This window comes from Sceloporus occidentalis, unplaced genomic scaffold, assembly GCF_023333645.1.
Source record: "Sceloporus occidentalis isolate IW3139 unplaced genomic scaffold, rSceOcc1.0.p SCAF_375, whole genome shotgun sequence".
NCBI lineage: Eukaryota > Metazoa > Chordata > Lepidosauria > Squamata > Phrynosomatidae > Sceloporus > Sceloporus occidentalis.
In genome coordinates this window covers 39,624-57,768 of record NW_028317355.1, presented here as the reverse complement: position 1 = coordinate 57,768, position 18,145 = coordinate 39,624, and the positions used below count along the sequence as shown (strand labels likewise).

The following is an 18,145-nucleotide window of genomic DNA, read 5'->3' as shown; positions in this document are numbered from 1 at the left end:
GGAAGTGTATCGGTCGACATTAACTACGGGGGATGGGCCTTATAGTTCTAAATACCCCCTCCCCCATTGATGAATGCATAGAAGCCATGGGCTGTGATCCCTGTGATCTACTGGAGAAGGAAGCAGATTTCCAGCGGCACTTGATCTCTTCTGGTGGCAGGGAGCAGAGGAAAAGGGATCGCCGCTCCCCCACTAGATCACGAGAGAAAAGAGGCGAAGGAGGTGTAGACGTCAACATCAATGGGTGGACTAGAAGGGTGGGATTGTTCTTATCTGCCTGGTTACAGCCCCTGTTGGAAGGTAAGTAGGCAACGCCATGTTGGCCCTTTTATTGGGCCAACACGGAAAAAGATGTAACGTTATATAAGATTTTGAGACCTCAGAGGTCTCTCCTTCAGGTAGTAGAAGATTACACGTCCCAAAAGCCCACGTACCTTTGTGTGTTTTGTTTTTTTTGTATATTGGCCCATTAAGGTGTCAACATAGACGTAAAGGCTAAATGTGCCTACATGTTAATTAGATGTATTTAACATACTCTCATACCTTTCAACACTTACCTAACACAAAAATTAACCCCTAATAATTACTACCTGCAACATTATTCTTATAGAAGTTATATTTGCTATTCTTATCAAACACACAGCCGAGGGGGAGCTGCACGGTGAACTGTGAAATCATTGTGTATGAGAAGACTTGTCTATACCCCCCCCTCTACGTTTGACTTGTTAATTATTATCCAGTGTGTAATAAATTCCTACATTTACATACGCCATCTTTATAGAGGACTTTATAGAAAAATGTCCGACAGCAGGGGGCGCTATAGGAGCAGTTTCTAAGACGCAGAAACAAATATTTCTTAAAAATATTATTTTCCATTTTAAAGCAATTATAATTTTTACACATTATTATTATTATTATTATTTTGACCACTTTGTCTATTTTATGGTATCTTGTGGCAATGAACAGAATTTCTTAAAAACCCATTGGGACCCCGTGACTAATGAAAGTCTTAGGACTCCCGGACTTCATTAGCATTGCCATAAAGAATCGTCTCGTTGTGGTGCTTCAGTAGGTAATGTGACCCAGATATTGGAAGAGCCTTTCCTTTAGCGCTATATGGAGTTTAACGCTCAAAGAAAATATTTATTTTCCATGGGACTCCATCTTTAAATACATCTCATCTAGAGACATTCTAAAAACTTTGGTTGGTAAACTCTTGAGCTGTAGGGTGTATAGGGCGCAGCTAGAGGAAGGGTGAGCCTGTTGGTGCACGCTCTAACCTGTGGCCAAGCTGGATTTGTCTGGAACAAAAGGAAAGTCAAGTGAAAAGAGCCGTTTGAGGTGGAACGCCTCTGGCTCTCCTCTGTTCTCCATGAGCCAGGCCAAGTTGACATGTTGAGTTGGACCCCAACTCACCCGGCTATGACAACGACGAGCAAATGTGGACCTCTGGAAAAATCACAGACTTAGCTTAGAGGCTCTTACTGTATAGCTGGAAGATTTTATCCACCTAAACCTTCATTTTCTACCCCAGAATTAGAGTGTTGATTGCCTAATGGTCCCAGAGACCCCAGTAACAAACAGTGTCGCCAACTGTGGTGTTGAGTTGGTTCCATTGTCGAGCTTTGGTTTTAAAGCATTAGTAAATGTTGCTGGAGAGTTCCACGGCACAGAAGGTCCCAAGAAGAGGAGTGAAGGGTCAAAATTAGCTTTTATTGGGTAATAATGGTTATTTTATATCCATCTATAGGTCATGTTACTTCTCATGTGCCTTTGCTGCTAATGTTTAGCAGATAAAACCACTTTGGTGCTGCCATTTTCTGTGTCATGGAATGCTGGAGGTTTTAGCGGCTGATGATTTATCTCTAAAAAGGGATTATTACACAAAGTGAGATAAAAAGAAATGTTTATTTTGGGGGGAAATGACATCCCTCCTTTAATGTTAAACCAATAAAAAAAAAACACCTGCCTGTAAACGTACCCTCGCACTGAAAAAGTTAAACATCGATGCCGGTTGAAAATAAACATTAAAAAAAAGCTCGGCGATGATGTAAGAGCGCAGTTATTATAATGAGAAACATGTCCAGTGAGTTCGTGTGAAATAGAGGAATGCAGCAGAAACGACGACTCGGAACTAAAAATAAACATTAAAAAACTACAATAATTCTGACTTTTTTTTTTTTTTTGTATAAAAGACTAGTTCGAGATCTATCGTGGTTCATAAATCCCATGTTTTGCAACCAAAACTATGACATGGACCCGTATCATATATGAGCTGTATTTAGGTTAAAAGACCCATCTTATGTATATATACACCATGGGAGCAGCCGTCTAAACTTCCTGTTCTCAGGATCTGCATGTTTATTCCTCCCCATTAAGTTATTTCTACCCTGTTGTTATATGGCTGGAGGAACTGACTGAAAAAAAGACCTCTGAGGTCCTGAAGGTTTATCTATCTATACGTTGGCACGCTATAAAAAGGTATACGTTTCAAAGACTCCATCTTTTCTTGGACCGAGTTGGCCGTGTTCCTTTCCCTTGCTAACCCGCTGTGGGGTCCATGCCGCGAGGGCCCGGCGGACTGAAGAAGCGATCGGTGATTACAATAAAAAAAAAAGAGTCATAAAAATCACTCCAAGAAATTGGAACTTAGTGTTAAAATTGTATTTAGTTTTCCGATTTCCACATCTTTTTAATACGTTGTCCCGTGATTACAAATGGCAGAGAGACAGTCTGTTCGCTGTATTATGAGATAACTCACCCCAAGCAATGGCACGGACTTTGTGGTCCTGTACTAGCCCTCCATGTGTCGGTGAACTACAAGTCCCATGATCCTCAGCTAGCACGGGCTATCCGAGAGTCATAGATGCATTCGTTCAGCAACAGCTGCAGCGCTACCTGTGTCCTGTATATATATATATATATATATATATATATATATATATATATATATATATATATATATATATATATATATGCTGGCTCTTGCAAATTGAGCTTTTGAGTGTTCTGATATAACATGGTGCGTAATAAAACAACCTGTCCACAAGGGCCAGTTTTCTGCAGAAACCTACGGTTTAAAGAGGACGTTGTCACCCACACGATGTTTACAGTGTGACTCAAACCAAATAATACTATTTATACATCAGTCTGGCAGAATTAAAAACTTGCCATGTTTTATAAAAGGTTCAGAATGCAGTTGAATGAGTGCCCAAAATGCCCATACTATAAAGAGCTCAATCTTGGATAAAAAAAAAATATGCTCCATTTAGGTGACAGTGCCCCTTTTAAGATGACGGTGAAGGATAGATTAGGGTTTGAGCCAGAAAACTGAAATGCTTGTTTAGTGTGTAAGGCATTTAAATCCCGGAGGGGCCAATAAAATTCCTAATATATGTAGCGCATTGGGAAAAGGCTTTGTTGGTGTTACAAGAAGCCCTGCGTCTGTCTTTCGAATGCACGTGCACCTTGCTTACGGACAGCTCATGGAATACTAGTCTTAAAGAACAAAAAATATTAATATAAAATATATATACAGAATATATATTTACATGCAGATCCCAGTATACAGGAACACTGAAGCATCAGCAATAATGATTACATTGTGTGCAAACTGCCTTTCCTCTGTAGTAGTAAGAAGCTCTGTCCCTGGGATGCAGGGCGATGTGCTGTCTTTGGATGCGTTACTGGCCCTCGGGGGTGGGGTCAGCGGAGGGAGGAGCTGGCAGGTCATGTGATCATGTGAAGAAAGCAATCGTCGCTCCGATGTAGGCTCCAGGTTTCTGCGGATTGAACTTGGATGAGAGCGCCACCGAGGAGAAGGCTGTCAACAGGAGCAAAGTAGATACTCAGTGAGTATGCTACAATTTCACTGTGTTTTTTCTGTGCCTTTTTTTTTTTTTTCGGGCCCCACCTGTGCTCCACGTGGAACCGTATTACAGGATCACGCAGGGGCAGGATTTGGATTCTTTCTTTTTGGGATTAACCGTTGGTGTAGGAGGACTCTCCAGCTCCTGAAATTTCCTAGAAAACAAAGCAAGTAGATGAAGAACATTGGAGACCTCCTCCCCTGGGGAACTTTAATCCATACGAGTGTTTCCTCATATTTCGTCTGAATAAAGGAAATTGTGTTTTTGATACAATGGCAGCTGATTACTCCAGCTATTTAAGCACACTCGCATTCAACCATGTGAGTTGGCCCAATGTTTGCCAACCATAAGCCAACCAGAAAGCTAAACATGGTGTTGTCCACCTGGAACCTGGATAAGGAGATTTCGAGTTCCTTGACTGTTCTTTGATTCGCTGAATTAGGGTAAATGTGTCACCTGCTCTGAAGTCTTAAGTTTATTCCCACTAGAGGAGAGTCAAAGGAAGGTACTACTCTGAAAACCATGACTTCACTAAGTCGCTTGGACTCCAGGCAGTGCTGTCTACGCTTGCATCCTGATGGAGATCCAGCCGACTCTCCCACGTTTTAGGTTAGGGAATAGTTAGGGTCACCAAAGCTGAGGTTGGGAAACAAAACCCTTTAAGCAAGCGACTCTCTCTTGTGGTTTTCTCAAGGAAATGGCCAAGTTACCTGATCGCTCTCACGAGTTCATGAAAAGATTCATCGACGTTCAACCGGATCTTAGCAGAAGCCTCCATGTAAGGGATCCGATTTTCCCGCGCAAAACTCAAGGCTTCTTCTTTAGTCACCTGTACGCGAGTAAGGAAAAGGAAGCAACCTTGGGTCAAAATGAAACACAAGTCTGAAGATAAAACAAAATCACGTAATTATACATTTATTATAATATTGCGTTTTTCGTTTTCCCGTTCCTAGCTCCCTGTGGTAATTCTCACCTGTCTCTGGAGGTCCAGATCTGCCTTGTTTCCGACCAGAATCATGGGGAACTCATCTCTGTCTTTGACACGAAGGATCTGTGTGTGAAACTTGCTGATTTCATTGAAGCTGGGGGGAAAAAAAAAAAACCCATAACGAGAGTTTGGTCAACTCGGTAAACATTCCACGAGCAAAATGTTATGTGGTCCAGGACCTTTGTGATGTGGTGAACGTTCATACCTTCCCCTGTCATTGATCGCGAAGATCAGAAGGAAGCCCTCTCCTGTGCGCATGTACTGTTCCCTCATCGCACCAAACTCCTCTTGTCCGGCAGTGTCCAGAACTGACAGGAGGAAGACAGATATATAAATCCCTCAAACATCTTAACCAGAATAGATCCGTGACAACCTATGACAATCATGGTGTTAAATTGGACAAACACATAAAGTTGGGTAGCCAACTACCCAGAGCGTTACTTATCGTGGGGTAAAACAACAAGGAATAAGGTTAAAATAAGTGACTAATAACTATACTTTCTGATTTGTATAGGATAAAGGTAATGGCGGTGGGATCTGGTTTTTCTCCAAGGGAGATCTGAGTCTTGTAGACTGGTGGCCTACTGGAAAGGTTGGTCCAAGCCCAATCGTGGGATGATATTTTTCTTCTTCTGCGGGACCCGGGGAATGATTCAACCTCAGCAAGTTCAATGGGTTTTGTATTCTAAAAGATGGTTATCTTGGTAGAGAAGGCGCTCCAGGAACCTCGTTCTGGTCATTTACCTCCATGTTGAGGTCGCAATCCAACGCTCCACTGAATCTCACGAGGCTCTGGGAGTCTTAGCATGGCTGAGCACTTAATCTGGTGGGGTTGGTAAGGATCTCCAAGTTTTAGCCAGACTAGAATTCTCTGGTTTAGACCCATAATCCCATAGTGCGTAACAGACCTTCATTTGGCTGTTGCGTTTCATCTGGGGAAAGGACCTCTATCTGTACTGAGGAGTTCATGCTCTCTCTCAGCCCCTTTAACTTGGGTTGGAACTAATCTTTGTACTCCGAGCGGGTATCACTTTTACCTAGCGGTCGGACAGGTAGGGCGGTGAGTTATGCTCCAATATATTGGGTAATGGGAGAGGGAAGCAATTCCCTCTGCCCTTAAGGCATAAACTAAACCGATTCTGACACAAGCCTTTAGGTCCAAATGATAGCCCCAGGCGAGTGAGATACTCATCCTGAATATTTCCCAACGCTACGGACGTTACATGAGTCACAGCTTAAAACACACCATTCCCCCCTCGGGCAGCTGCTTTTAGTGATATTTTTTATTAACACAATTATGTGCATTATACAGGCATGGGAACCATAGTGACATAAAGATCCATAGGCGTCCTCCCATAGGGGATTAATGACCGGCCATCACGGAAACGAGCTGTAGATTATGCAACAATGTGTACTTGTATACAATCTGTTACAATGTATCAGTTGTGTTTCTTTTGTTAACATTGTAGCAACGTTCTGTTCAGCAGTATCCTCGGCAGTCAATAAAAGCAGTAGGGGGCGAAGCTGCAACCACTCCGGAAGGATTTGTATCGCTTGCAGGGGGGTGAAAAAGAGCGCCATCATATTCCGCAGCGCTGTACAAAGGCTAAACAGGACATACCGATTTGGAATGATGGACTCCATCTGTCCTCAAGACGATCTCTGGAGGAATGTATTAGGTGACAGTAAAATAAGCAATTGCTATAAAGAGAATGTTTACAGGGAGGATGTCCCCTCTCTATTTACGTTGGCGACGCTTTGTGGAAAGCACACAGTGCTGTGTACACCGAGGGATTGTCTGATAATAGAACTAAAAACGGACGGGTTTATTTAGAGTAATACTGGTGCAAAGCTTTAAAAGGGGTCTTATCACCTAAGCAACCGACGGAATGTTCCTTCTGATCCTCTAGATTAGTTTCCTCAGCAAAAGAAAAGAGAACGAATGCAAAAAACGGGCTTCAGTGGCCAAAATACATGATTATTTTCACAAAGGCATTGAAGTTTTTTTAGTAGCCCGAGGCGGTGCCTGGTTCTTCTTGCCAAAATGACGTTATGGCCAGAACGGCAACTATCTTCTTATGGGACCTTTGAGATACATGGCCCTTTCCTTCCCTCCATGGCTGAAGCCAGGAGGATAAGATCTTCTAGGGCCAGATCCAAGGAGGGGAACCTCGGAGGTCTTCAGGGGAAGGTGGCAGCCATAAAGGCCACCTCATCTCCAGGGCCCCGGCCCCCCCTCGCGGCATTTCCAGGTCAAGACGTTCTCAAGAAAAAAACTATATATGAAAGAGGACCAACTCATCGCACCCAGGCGGTCTATTTTGAGACATGGCTAAAAAATGCTAATTTATAAATAAAAATCATACTTTCCGGTTGTAAAATGAGAAAAATAATGTCTTTGGGTTTCCCCCTTTTTCTGGGAAATGACACCATTTGCAGAGTTCACCGTTTCACATTCCTGACATTCCCGAAATACTCCTCCGGGATCTGCCTTCACCCCACACCCCAGGCGGGAGTCCTCACCTCCACTCCCTGGAATCCAGGCTCTAGATGTTTTCTACACTAAATATACCTCACCTCTACCCCTGTGAAATCCAGTCCCAAATACCCCCTGCCCCCACCACAGTCACACAAGACCTTCCATGTAAGGGGCACTTACTGTCCAGGCGCGTTTGCTTTCCGTCAATCGAGCAGATTTTCGTGTACGAATCTTCGATCGTGGGGTCATAGTCGGAGACAAAGTACGACTGGATGGGGAGAGAAGAGAAACAGCGATAAGTACGGGCATCGGCTGCCAATATCCACGCGACCCCCGACTACTCTGTGACGATGTGAGACTTTTTCTTTAAAAAAGTAGCAATTTTCATCCATATATCGGTCAAGAAGTCTTAGTAAGAAAAGAGCAGTTTTAAGGGTGACGGTGGTTTGGGCCAAAAAATACAATAAATATGGATCTAGAAATGGCGGCAGAAGTGGGATACGTATCGCAGCAGCTGACTTTGTGGCAACGTATGCGCATATATCAGATGGAAACCCACCAAAACGAGTACAAAGCTCCAATACGAGGTCCTCCAGGACCTCTTCGCAAAGACAATTCCGTGTAATAACGTATATCGTGTTTCTTTTTGCATCGTTTAACCCTCTTCACTTGTGATAACTTTTTACTCCAGTGCGCTCTGTGACGATGACCTCAGCGGCAGATTCAATGAAAACGCTGTCGTTTCTCAGAAAAAAAAATGAAACAGACAGCGAAGCCCGGGGGCCTGTCACGGCTTCGCAGAGACAAGTCGATACAGCGCACCCTTGTTATTGTAACCCCGCGGTTATTTTCACCCATCGAACGAGATAAGTATGCCATTGCGCAACCACGTCCCAGCGCGACGCTCATCGCTCCCAGGAAACGGAAGGACCCTGGATAAAAGAGCTTACAATAGGTTTTTGGCAAGAGAGAGGTTAAACCCCCCCCCCCAATCTGTGTGAGGGCGACCCAGATGGGGCAAATCTGGGGCAAATCACCTTTGATGGGCGTCATTACACAGCACGCAGTCTCCTTATCTGCGATACAATTCAAACATCCTGCTCTTTGCACGGCCAATAAATCTAGCTGTCCAGAAATAGGAAGCCCCAGACCTTGAAACATCCGACAGGAGACAGGAGAGTCAGATTTCCGGCTGTTTGCTGACCCCCCCCCAATCTACTCGTTCTTCTATGACTTGTTAAAGTGCCAGCGAGGCTTGGCCACCCACCGACGGCTACAGAAAAAGTGCACGGCGAGTCACCGGCAGAGTCACCGGCAGCTCTCGTATCCGACGGAACGTAGGAACCTTCTAAACGAACGATACCAAACCATCAGAAGGCTCAAAACGTTCCTCGGCCAAACTTTTTTAAGCTCATGGTCAAACCCTTTTTCCTATAACCACCTGTCATGCAGGTAAAAGAGACGCGATGGAGCAAAAACCTCTGCCAGCAGATTTTCGGCCCCATTCGGCCCCTGTCTAGTCTGCCCGTTTCTCCTTCTATAAAAACCTTAATCAGTCGTTGGTCTTCTCTTAGATTCAGGAGCCGTATGCCTATCCCATACATGTTTAAATCCCCTCACTGTATTACCCTCTACCACCTCTGCTGGGAGGCTGTTCCAATTATCAATCACCTTCTCCGCAACCTGACTCCAAGAAAGAAGTCTCAAGGTTCTAGGATTTAAAAAAGTACAGTTTGCTGACCGATGGACCAGTAGACATTCCGACTGCTCTGTGTCCAGATGATCCGTATCCAGAAAAGGTCAGCCGGTCTCGTGACTTTTACGGCACAAATCAAAAGAACGAGACACACGTTTACCCACAGAGTTCTTATAATCGGATACTTAGTATTCTTTTATTCATAGCGCCAATGATTCCTGTGGCGCTTCTTACAGTCCTTACGTTCAAAGGGTCTGACAAATCTGGGAGCGACAGACAGAGCCGGCCCGATACATCGAATGGGCTCGGCTCGTAGGCTTACAATCTAGACGACGAAGTGATCAGTTCCTGATCGTGTTACCCTGAGAATCTGCCACAATTCTGCCGCTGCAGAGGCGTTAAAGGAGGTCTGCGATTTAAACAGGAATATACAGAGATCCCCCCCCCCCCGACAAGGATGAGTATGAACAGCTTCCCTCTCCCTCCATGGTCCACTGATTCTTGATGCTGATTGGCTGCTTGAATATGGTGGCGCTATATAAAACAATAAATGATAATAATATATGCGATGCTTTATGCAGCCGTCAGATCTTTGGCAGATCTCGGCTCTGTGTCGGTTTCCACCCTGGAGGTGAAAGTAGAAGCCGGTGAGAACACCTGGCTCACCCCGACGACTTCCGCAGGGCCGGCATATTGCGCTACCATACACGCCGACACATACAGGGGCACGCCGACACATACAGGGACACGCCGACACATACAGGGGCACGCCGACACATACAGGGACACGCCGACACATACAGGGGCACGCCGACACATACAGGGCACGCCGACACATACAGGGCCCGCCGACACATACAGGGCCCGCCGACACATACAGGACACGCCGACACATACAGGGACACGCCGACACATACAGGGCACGCCGACACATACAGGGCCCGCCGACACATACAGGGCCCGCCGACACATACAGGACACGCCGACACATACAGGGACACGCCGACACATACAGGGGCACGCCGACACATACAGGGCCCGCCGACACATACAGGGCCCGCCGACACATACAGGGCCCGCCGACACATACAGGACACGCCGACACATACAGGACACGCCGACACATACAGGGCCCGCCGACACATACAGGACACGCCGACACATACAGGGGCACGCCGACACATACAGGGCCCGCCGACACATACAGGACACGCCGACACATACAGGACACCCCGACACATACAGGACACGCCGACACATACAGGACACGCCGACACATACAGGGACACGCCGACACATACAGGGCCCGCCGACACATACAGGACACGCCGACACATACAGGACACGCCGACACATACAGGGCCCGCCGACACATACAGGGCCCGCCGACACATACAGGACACGCCGACACATACAGGACACGCCGACACATACAGGACACGCCGACACATACAGGGCCCGCCGACACATACAGGGCCCGCCGACACATACAGGGCCCGCCGACACATACAGGACACGCCGAGACATACAGGGCCCGCCGACACATACAGGGCCCACCGACACATACAGGGCCCGACACATACAGGACACGCCGACACATACAGGGGCCCTCCGACACATACAGGGACACGCGACACATACAGGGGCACGCCGACACATACAGGGGCACGCCGACACATACAGGACACCCCGACACATACGGGGCCCGCCGACACATACAGGGGCACGCCGACACATACAGGGGCACGCCGACACATACAGGACACGCGACACATACAGGACACCCCGACACATACGGGGCCCGCCGACACATACAGGGGCACGCCGACACATACAGGGGCACGCCGACACATACAGGACACGCCGACACATACAGGGCCCGCCGACACATACAGGGCCCGCCGACACATACAGGGGCACGCCGACACATACAGGGGCACGCCGACACATACAGGACCCGCCGACACATACAGGACCCGCCGACACATACAGGGCCCGCCGACACATACAGGGGCACGCCGTTCATTTCAAAGAGGAACCGTCACTTATGAGAGCTTTCTGTTCACAGGAAACTGTCTCTTTCGCTACAATGATTTAGTAAAATCACCTATCGCTTTGGGCTTTTTGTGTGCCAATCAGGAACTTATCAATAGAGGGAGATAACTTAATGGGGAGGAATAATCCTGCAGAAGCTGAAAACAGGAAGTTAAATGGCTGCTCCCATTGTATTCACATAAGGTGACAGATCAGATACATGTATGTATTTGGTGTATAGAACTCTTAAAATGTAGGATTTGGGAAAGGGACGTTTAATAATAAAGGTAAAACATGTATTAATAATAATACAGTGCGACCTCCTGTCTGATTCCTGCACCAGTTCTAGAACCGGCTACATATATTTAAAAAGATACAAAATGCATAAACTGCTTAGGAAGTCGGGCTGCTTAACGGAACATTATAAATGATACAAATCTGCAACAACACATAACATAATATACAATATAATATATACAAATATACAATATGTCAACACAAAATAAAATAGATTGTGCTGTTGATAAATGTGACCTCAGAAATAGGTTTATTATATTATTACTAATATTATTATTGTAAATATTTATTTTTATTTATATTATATATTATTCAATAAAGAACAAAACATTTTTACACTTTTTTTTTTTACTTTTTAAGTAGCGTAAAGTGACTTGCACCCCCTGCACTTGTTTCAGCATCAAACTGCAAAGGGTTAAAAGGGCAGCCAACGAACGAAGAGGGGCAGGTGCTGTATGTTTGAAGCTGTATGTAAAAAGAGCTTTGAAGAAAAAAAAAAAAGGTGACCTAAAAATATGCTAATGAATCTTTGAGAGCAGTTTTTGCCCTTGTTGAGTTAAAAAGTATTATATATATGACCCAAGCACTTAAATGGTTAATCAATAAAAGTGGGATTCATCTCAAAAGTGAGAGTCTACCCACAAAATTTACAGCATGTAGAAAAATTCAAAGATGGCCTCTCCAACATTACAGAGATGGTAGTAGATACGTGGAAGAGCTTCCCAGCAGAAGTGGTAGAAGCTTATCCAGTTTCTATTAAGCAGCGTCTGGCTTTTATCCCTAATTGAATAGGTTTAACGTTAGATCTGCGAAGAGCGCGGCAGATTAATGTGACGGTACATCACACTGAAGGCTGCATATTAAAGGGACCGTCGTGCCTTATTGCCGAGATTACAACCCGCTTCGCCCCTCGTCGCGCTTCGAAGCAATGTTTTCCATGATTATTATTATTTCTCTCTTCCTGGAGCCCTCGTAACGACAGAATTTCACCGAACGAGCCCCGGCAGTGAGTCGGAGACGTTCCCAGGCTGCCTGACCTACATCTGTGGCAAAAGCAGGCGGCTGTCTGCATACTCTGCACATGAGAAGCTAAAACAAATGGGAACCCTGCAGTCCAGTTTTGTTTGTTTGTTTAACTTCCTAAAACAAACCAGACAGTATTCACTATTAAGAGGCTTAATTATCTTACAATGATTAACCCCTTAAACGCCATCGAAGCCAGCTACAAACTACTATTTTTTTTTTATCTCCAGCTGCACTTCAGAGATGCCTGGATTCATGGGATCAAAGCATTTCTTTCTCCTTTATCCTGGCCCTTAAACAATGTTTAGTTAGGCTGTGCCAACATTTCCTACCCCCAGTTTATTAACCCCTTTCTGCTGGGAGTTACTTTCATTCATAATATCTATACCCCCCCATAGTATATAGAAGCCTTTAATGGACGCCCCTATTTAGCCGTTCTGCTCCATACACAATAAAATTCAAGAGCATCTATCATTTTCTTTCATCAAAAGGTCTATTCCCCCAAAAACAACAAGTTTTTTTTTCTGCTGCTATGGCAATGGCATCTTCCAACCAATTGGTGCTTCTCTTTAGTGTCAACACCTTTTACCGGATCTCAGAGGTCTTGTCTTCGGTCGAGGTTGACATCTAAGCTCTGAGCTCAAGAACACAGGAGCCCACCTGCTTCTGGGCTATCCTTTCGTCTACTGTGTCTGCCAGCAAATCTACGGCCCCCGCCGTGGTCCTGCGGACTCCGACTTAGGAAAGAACTCCCTGTATGGAATAAAAATGGCACGGAGAACCAATCCGCCGCGCGGAGTGAAAGATCTCCATTACCATATTAACAGACAGAACGTTTCAGCTTCCTGGAAAGAAACCAGCGCTGTAATTTGTTTATAAATCTCTAACATAAGAAAGAACAGCCCCTTGCAGCTCAACCCAGAAGATGTCAAGCGGCAGCATATCTTAACCAAAGGCTCCTATTACTCTCAGCCAACCAACGGGTCGGAGGTTTAGATGCAACGTTAGGAAGTTTTACTTTGTCGAGAGGGTGGTGGGTAGGTGGAACGGCCTCCCAGAAGCGGTAGAGGCTAAATAAAGGTTGAGGATTGGTTAAATACTCATGGGTGTGGGGCCGGAGCAAGAAATTCATTGCACGGGTACTGGATTCCACCCCGGGGTATAGATCTAACTGGGGTGGGGCAAATTAAACACGCGAGCGTCATAGTCCTGGATACCAGAATGGTTTTCCAAGGGAGGAGGCTTAAGGTAGGAACAGCCTTAGGTAACAGATCTGACCGGGGTGGGGCGGCGAGATAATCGCAGATCTCCTGCCGTTTTACAATCCCTCCTTCGCTGCAGCAGAACAAAGCCTTGGATTGTAGCCCCCCTACCTCCTCCAATCCCCCCATCACGGCCAGGAATGCCGGCTCTCCAGGTACCGTGGATTCTGGGTGAAATAAGACACTTCTCTGGGGTTACGAGGGGAGCCATAATGGATTTAACTTTACAAGCGAGTCCCAATCGTGAACTAGAAACCAAAAGTAAATAACTGTATTATATATATATATATATATATATATATATATATATATAAACAGGCAAAAATAAATTAAAAAAAAAATATTTTTAAAACAGGGCATAGTGATAGAAATGCTTACCAATTTTATATATATATATATATATATATATATATATATATATATAGAGAGAGAGATGTGTGTGTGTGTGTATATATATATATATATATATATATATATATATATATATGTGTGTGTGTGTGTTCAGGTAATATTGCTTAATAAAAAATATAATTAAGGAGGAAATTCACCATATTTGACTTATTTCCAGTAAAGTTGACTCATTCCTGTTATGTAGATTCAATTGAATAACATAAAAAAAGCAGTAATTTGTTTGGCAACTGAAATTCTGGAGCTTTCCACCCCTGCGTTCACGAGATTATCTGCTGGGAAATATCGTCTGAAAATATTTTTACACCTGTATGTCTCAATATGTACTCTTACACTGAATCACAGAATCTGTTGGCCCCATCCGGCCCCCGTCTGGTCACCAGTTTCTCCTGCTGTAAAGACTCAAACCTTAACCAGTCGTTGGTCTCGTCTTAGATTCAGGAGCCATATGACTCTACCGCTTCTGCTGGGAGGCTGTTCCACTAATAACGTATAACGATATTGGGGGTGGTTTATAGTTTTAAAATCCAACATTATTAGTGGGTTACTGATAAGTGCGCTAACCTGCTGACTCTATCGTCCTGGGTGACCTGTTCCATATAAAGGGTTAAACACAAACAGCTCAGAGACTATTAATCAACAAAGTGCCCTCTGCTGAACACCTTGCGCAATCTCAAAAGAAAGGGACTTGTGAAATAAAACCAGGGCCCATGGCATAGGAGTACAGAAGTCGAAGCGGGAAAGAAAGGGTTAAGCCAACCGCAGGGCAGAATGGGTTAATCGGATCCTGTAACTCATAGGGAAATATAAAAACAATTTAATCTGCGCAGAAATGACGACGGCTGTAATATAATTACACGATAATGTGCAGGAAGAGGACGTGAAGGGGTATTTATATACGGTAAGCAATAGGATCCGAGGGTGTTATGACGCGGCCGCCCTTAAAGCCCATTCATTTTGCCCATTGGACAGGAAGTGAGCATTGCTTACGGAGGCAGGCAATCCCTGGACTGCCACTCCCATCATCCCTGAATCAGATCCATGACACAGAAGGGCGGATTTCAGATATACATATATACAGACATAGAAGAATGTCTAGATACAACCAATAGTGTTAAGCTTGGATTGTCAGCTCTTGGGTTCATACTAATAAGTTTTATTCTGTGCTTCTGTGGCTGTGACACTTGACCTATGCATATGGGCCAGCAATGATAACTTAACCCTTAATATGCTATATGACCTTTGCAATAACTGCCCCAAGGAACAGTAACACAACAAAGCCCCCTTTTTTCTAAATGCAGTGAAGGGGTCAATGTGGGAGTGAGTGGTGGTGGGGGGGGGAGCCTGTGTGAAGTCACACCGTACAGATTTATGTCACCAGTCTCACCAAGAGATCAGCCCTGAACCCAGCAGTAATATAATGCAACAAGAGGGGTCAACTCTGAACCCAGCAGTACCGTGATGTAATAAAGGTGTCTCCCCTGAACCCAGCAGAACTATGATGTGAAAAGAGGGGTTTCCCTTGAAACCAGCAGTAGCATGATGTAATAAAGGTGTTTCCTTTGAACCCAACAGTATCATGATGTAATAGGAGGGGTCTGCCCTGAACCCAGCAGTATCATTATGTAATAAGAGGGGTCTGCCCTGAATCCAGCAGTACCATGATGTTGTAGGAGGGGTCTCCTCTGAACCCAGCAGTATTATGATATAATAGGAGGGGTCTCCTCTGAACTCAGCTGTATGATGCAACAAGAAGGCCCTCCTCCTGAAGCCAGCAGTAGTAGGATGCAACAAGTGAGGTTTCCCATGAACCTAGCGGTATTATGATGTAATAAAAGGGGTCTCCCCTAAACCCTGCTGTGACATGGCAGAATAATGGGGGGCCTTCCCTAAACCCAGTTGTGACAAGAGCTTTCTCCAAAGACTCACGCGTGACAAACATGCCCCTAATGTATCGGTTTGTCTCCATCTGTCGGTTCTCGTCTTGTCAGACCCCTTCAATATTTGTATTGTATTAAGCGCTCCGTATACTGAATAAAGATCTTCCCTGAACCCTGCAGTAAACTGGGTGCAGTACAGGAGGGGGGTATCCAAAGAACCAGCTGTGACAGGGAGGGGTCACAAAAGATTCAAAAAGAGGGAGTTTCCCCTGAACCCGGCAATTACAGGGTGCAATCAGAGGGGGTCTCTCTGTAACCCGGCAATTACAGGGTGCAATCAGAGGGGGTCTCTCTGTAACCCGGCAATTACAGGGTGCAATCAGAGGGGGTCTCTCTGTAACCCGGCAATTACAGGGTACAATCAGAGGGGGTCTCTCTGTCACCCGGCAATTACAGGGTGCAATCAGAGGGGGTCTCTCTGTAACCCGGCAATTACAGGGTGCAATCAGAGGGGTTTCCCCCACACCCAGGGTGAAAGAACAGGGTCTCCCCCGAACCTGACAGAGACTGAGGGCGACCATCCATCATTTTCCTGCAGGCTACATGCCTCAGCAGACAAAGAGTTAAACAGTAGGAGCCACGGGGCACTAGAAATGCCTGCATTAAACTATGTAGCTCCAGGGGCCACACAAAAAAAAAATGACGTAAGAAATCTGACCCAATGACAAAAAAATCCAGTCCTCGCCCTGCTGTATAAAGTCCGAGTGCCCTTCCCTAACACCCCTATGGGGTGGATTTATTAACCCTTACTGCCAGGGGAGCCCAAGGCATTGGAGAATAATGGTATGCCTTCCTTGTGGCACTCAAATAGTTAAATAAGGTGGGTCTTTAACCCCCCAAATCCCCCATATATATGTATATATATATATAAGCCACTTACCTGGATAAACTGAATAGTTAATGCACTTTTGCCCACACCTCCACCTCCAACTACCACCAGCTTGTACTTCTCCACAGGGGCAGATGTGGAATCTTTGGCGCTCATTGTCTTCAGAGTTCTAAGACTTGTTACTTTGTATCAATATTGTTGATAAATAAAGGGAAGGGGATACAAAATATCAAAAAAATAAAAAGAAGGCAAAGTTCTTCACATCAGCAAACTTCCCATGGACTCAGTTCCTGCAAAAATGGCTGCTCTGCCCTCTTTTTTTTTTCTCTCTCCCCCCTTTACTCCTCCTGGGGTGTTACTCTGTAATGTTAATGAGCTCATGAATATTAATGAGGGAGGGGGACTGGGCGCTGAGTCACTAAGCTCCACTTCCTTATATGGTGAGGGGCAGCATTGCCAGCGGGCGGTGGTTTCCAAGGTGTCCCCCGGGTCCTAAAATCGCCTCTTTTACCATTATGTAGCGGTGCTGGGTCCTCTGAAGAGGAGCAGTAGCCATGGTAACCAATAAAATATATCTACTGATTTCATCACAACTGCTCTTTAATGGGGCCGATCTGCCGGCAAATTTGTTATTGTTTGTTTTTATTATTTTGTTATCGTTTTGTTTTTTTATTTATATTTTGTGTTTATTGAAACAGTCCAAAGGAATGACGTTTAGAGTTATATTTGATTATATGTTTATTTAATTAATTCCTGAAAAGAAATTTTTCTTACGGTTGTGTCTAGGTGTTTTTTTCTCACTATTTTGATGCTAACTTTGACTCAATTGCATTAGATTGTAAGCTTTTCAGACTACTTAGGCCTCTTAATTTAATGTATATGTATATTGTGTATGGCTTCTGTTGTAAAGTACCACACGGCATTCTCAGCCAACTACTGACTGAGTGTGATGGTAGTTGGATTTTTAATGAGGCCCTTTATCACTCCCATCACTCCTGTGTTCCAATGGCCCTTTATCACTCCCATCACTCCTGTGTCCCAATGGCCCTTTATCACTCCCATCACTCCTGTGTCCCAATGGCCCTTTATCACTCCCATCACTCCTGTGTCCCAATGGCCCTTTATCACTCCCATCACTCCTGTGTCCCAATGGCCCTTTATCACTCCCATCACTCCTGTGTCCCAATGGCCCTTTATCACTCCCATCACTCCTGTGTTCCAATGGCACGTTGTGTTCGCTGATCCAAGTTTAAGTTTAAAAGGTTAATTGATCCGGGTCACTACAGAGAAACTCCGGGTCACTGGAGCGGCGTTGTGACA

General features: G+C 45.0%; 1 protein-coding gene across 1 annotated transcript; it reads right to left on the bottom strand.

Moving 5' to 3' along the window:
* Positions 1–3,935: 3,935 nt before the first annotated feature.
* LOC149273443 (ras-related protein R-Ras2-like) lies at positions 3,936–16,981 on the bottom strand. The gene is made up of 6 exons (XM_089506311.1): positions 16,877–16,981; positions 7,517–7,604; positions 5,063–5,165; positions 4,843–4,951; positions 4,580–4,698; positions 3,936–4,023 (listed from the first exon to the last, which is right to left on the bottom strand). The coding sequence occupies exons 1-6, from the start codon at positions 16,979–16,981 to the stop codon at positions 3,936–3,938; spliced, it is 612 nt and encodes a 203-aa protein (XP_089362437.1).
* Positions 16,982–18,145: the final 1,164 nt, after the last annotated feature.

Coding starts and splice junctions, on each gene's coding strand:
- LOC149273443 (XM_089506311.1), bottom strand. CDS start 16,981: ATGAGCGCCAAAGATTCCACATCTGCCCCTGTGGAGAAGTACAAGCTG. Junction 4,952..5,062: donor GCGATCAATGACAGGGGAAG/GTATGAACGTTC, acceptor TTTTCCCCCCAG/CTTCAATGAAATCAGCAAGT. Junction 4,024..4,579: donor GAACTCGTGAGAGCGATCAG/GTAACTTGGCCA, acceptor TTTGTTTTCTAG/GAAATTTCAGGAGCTGGAGA.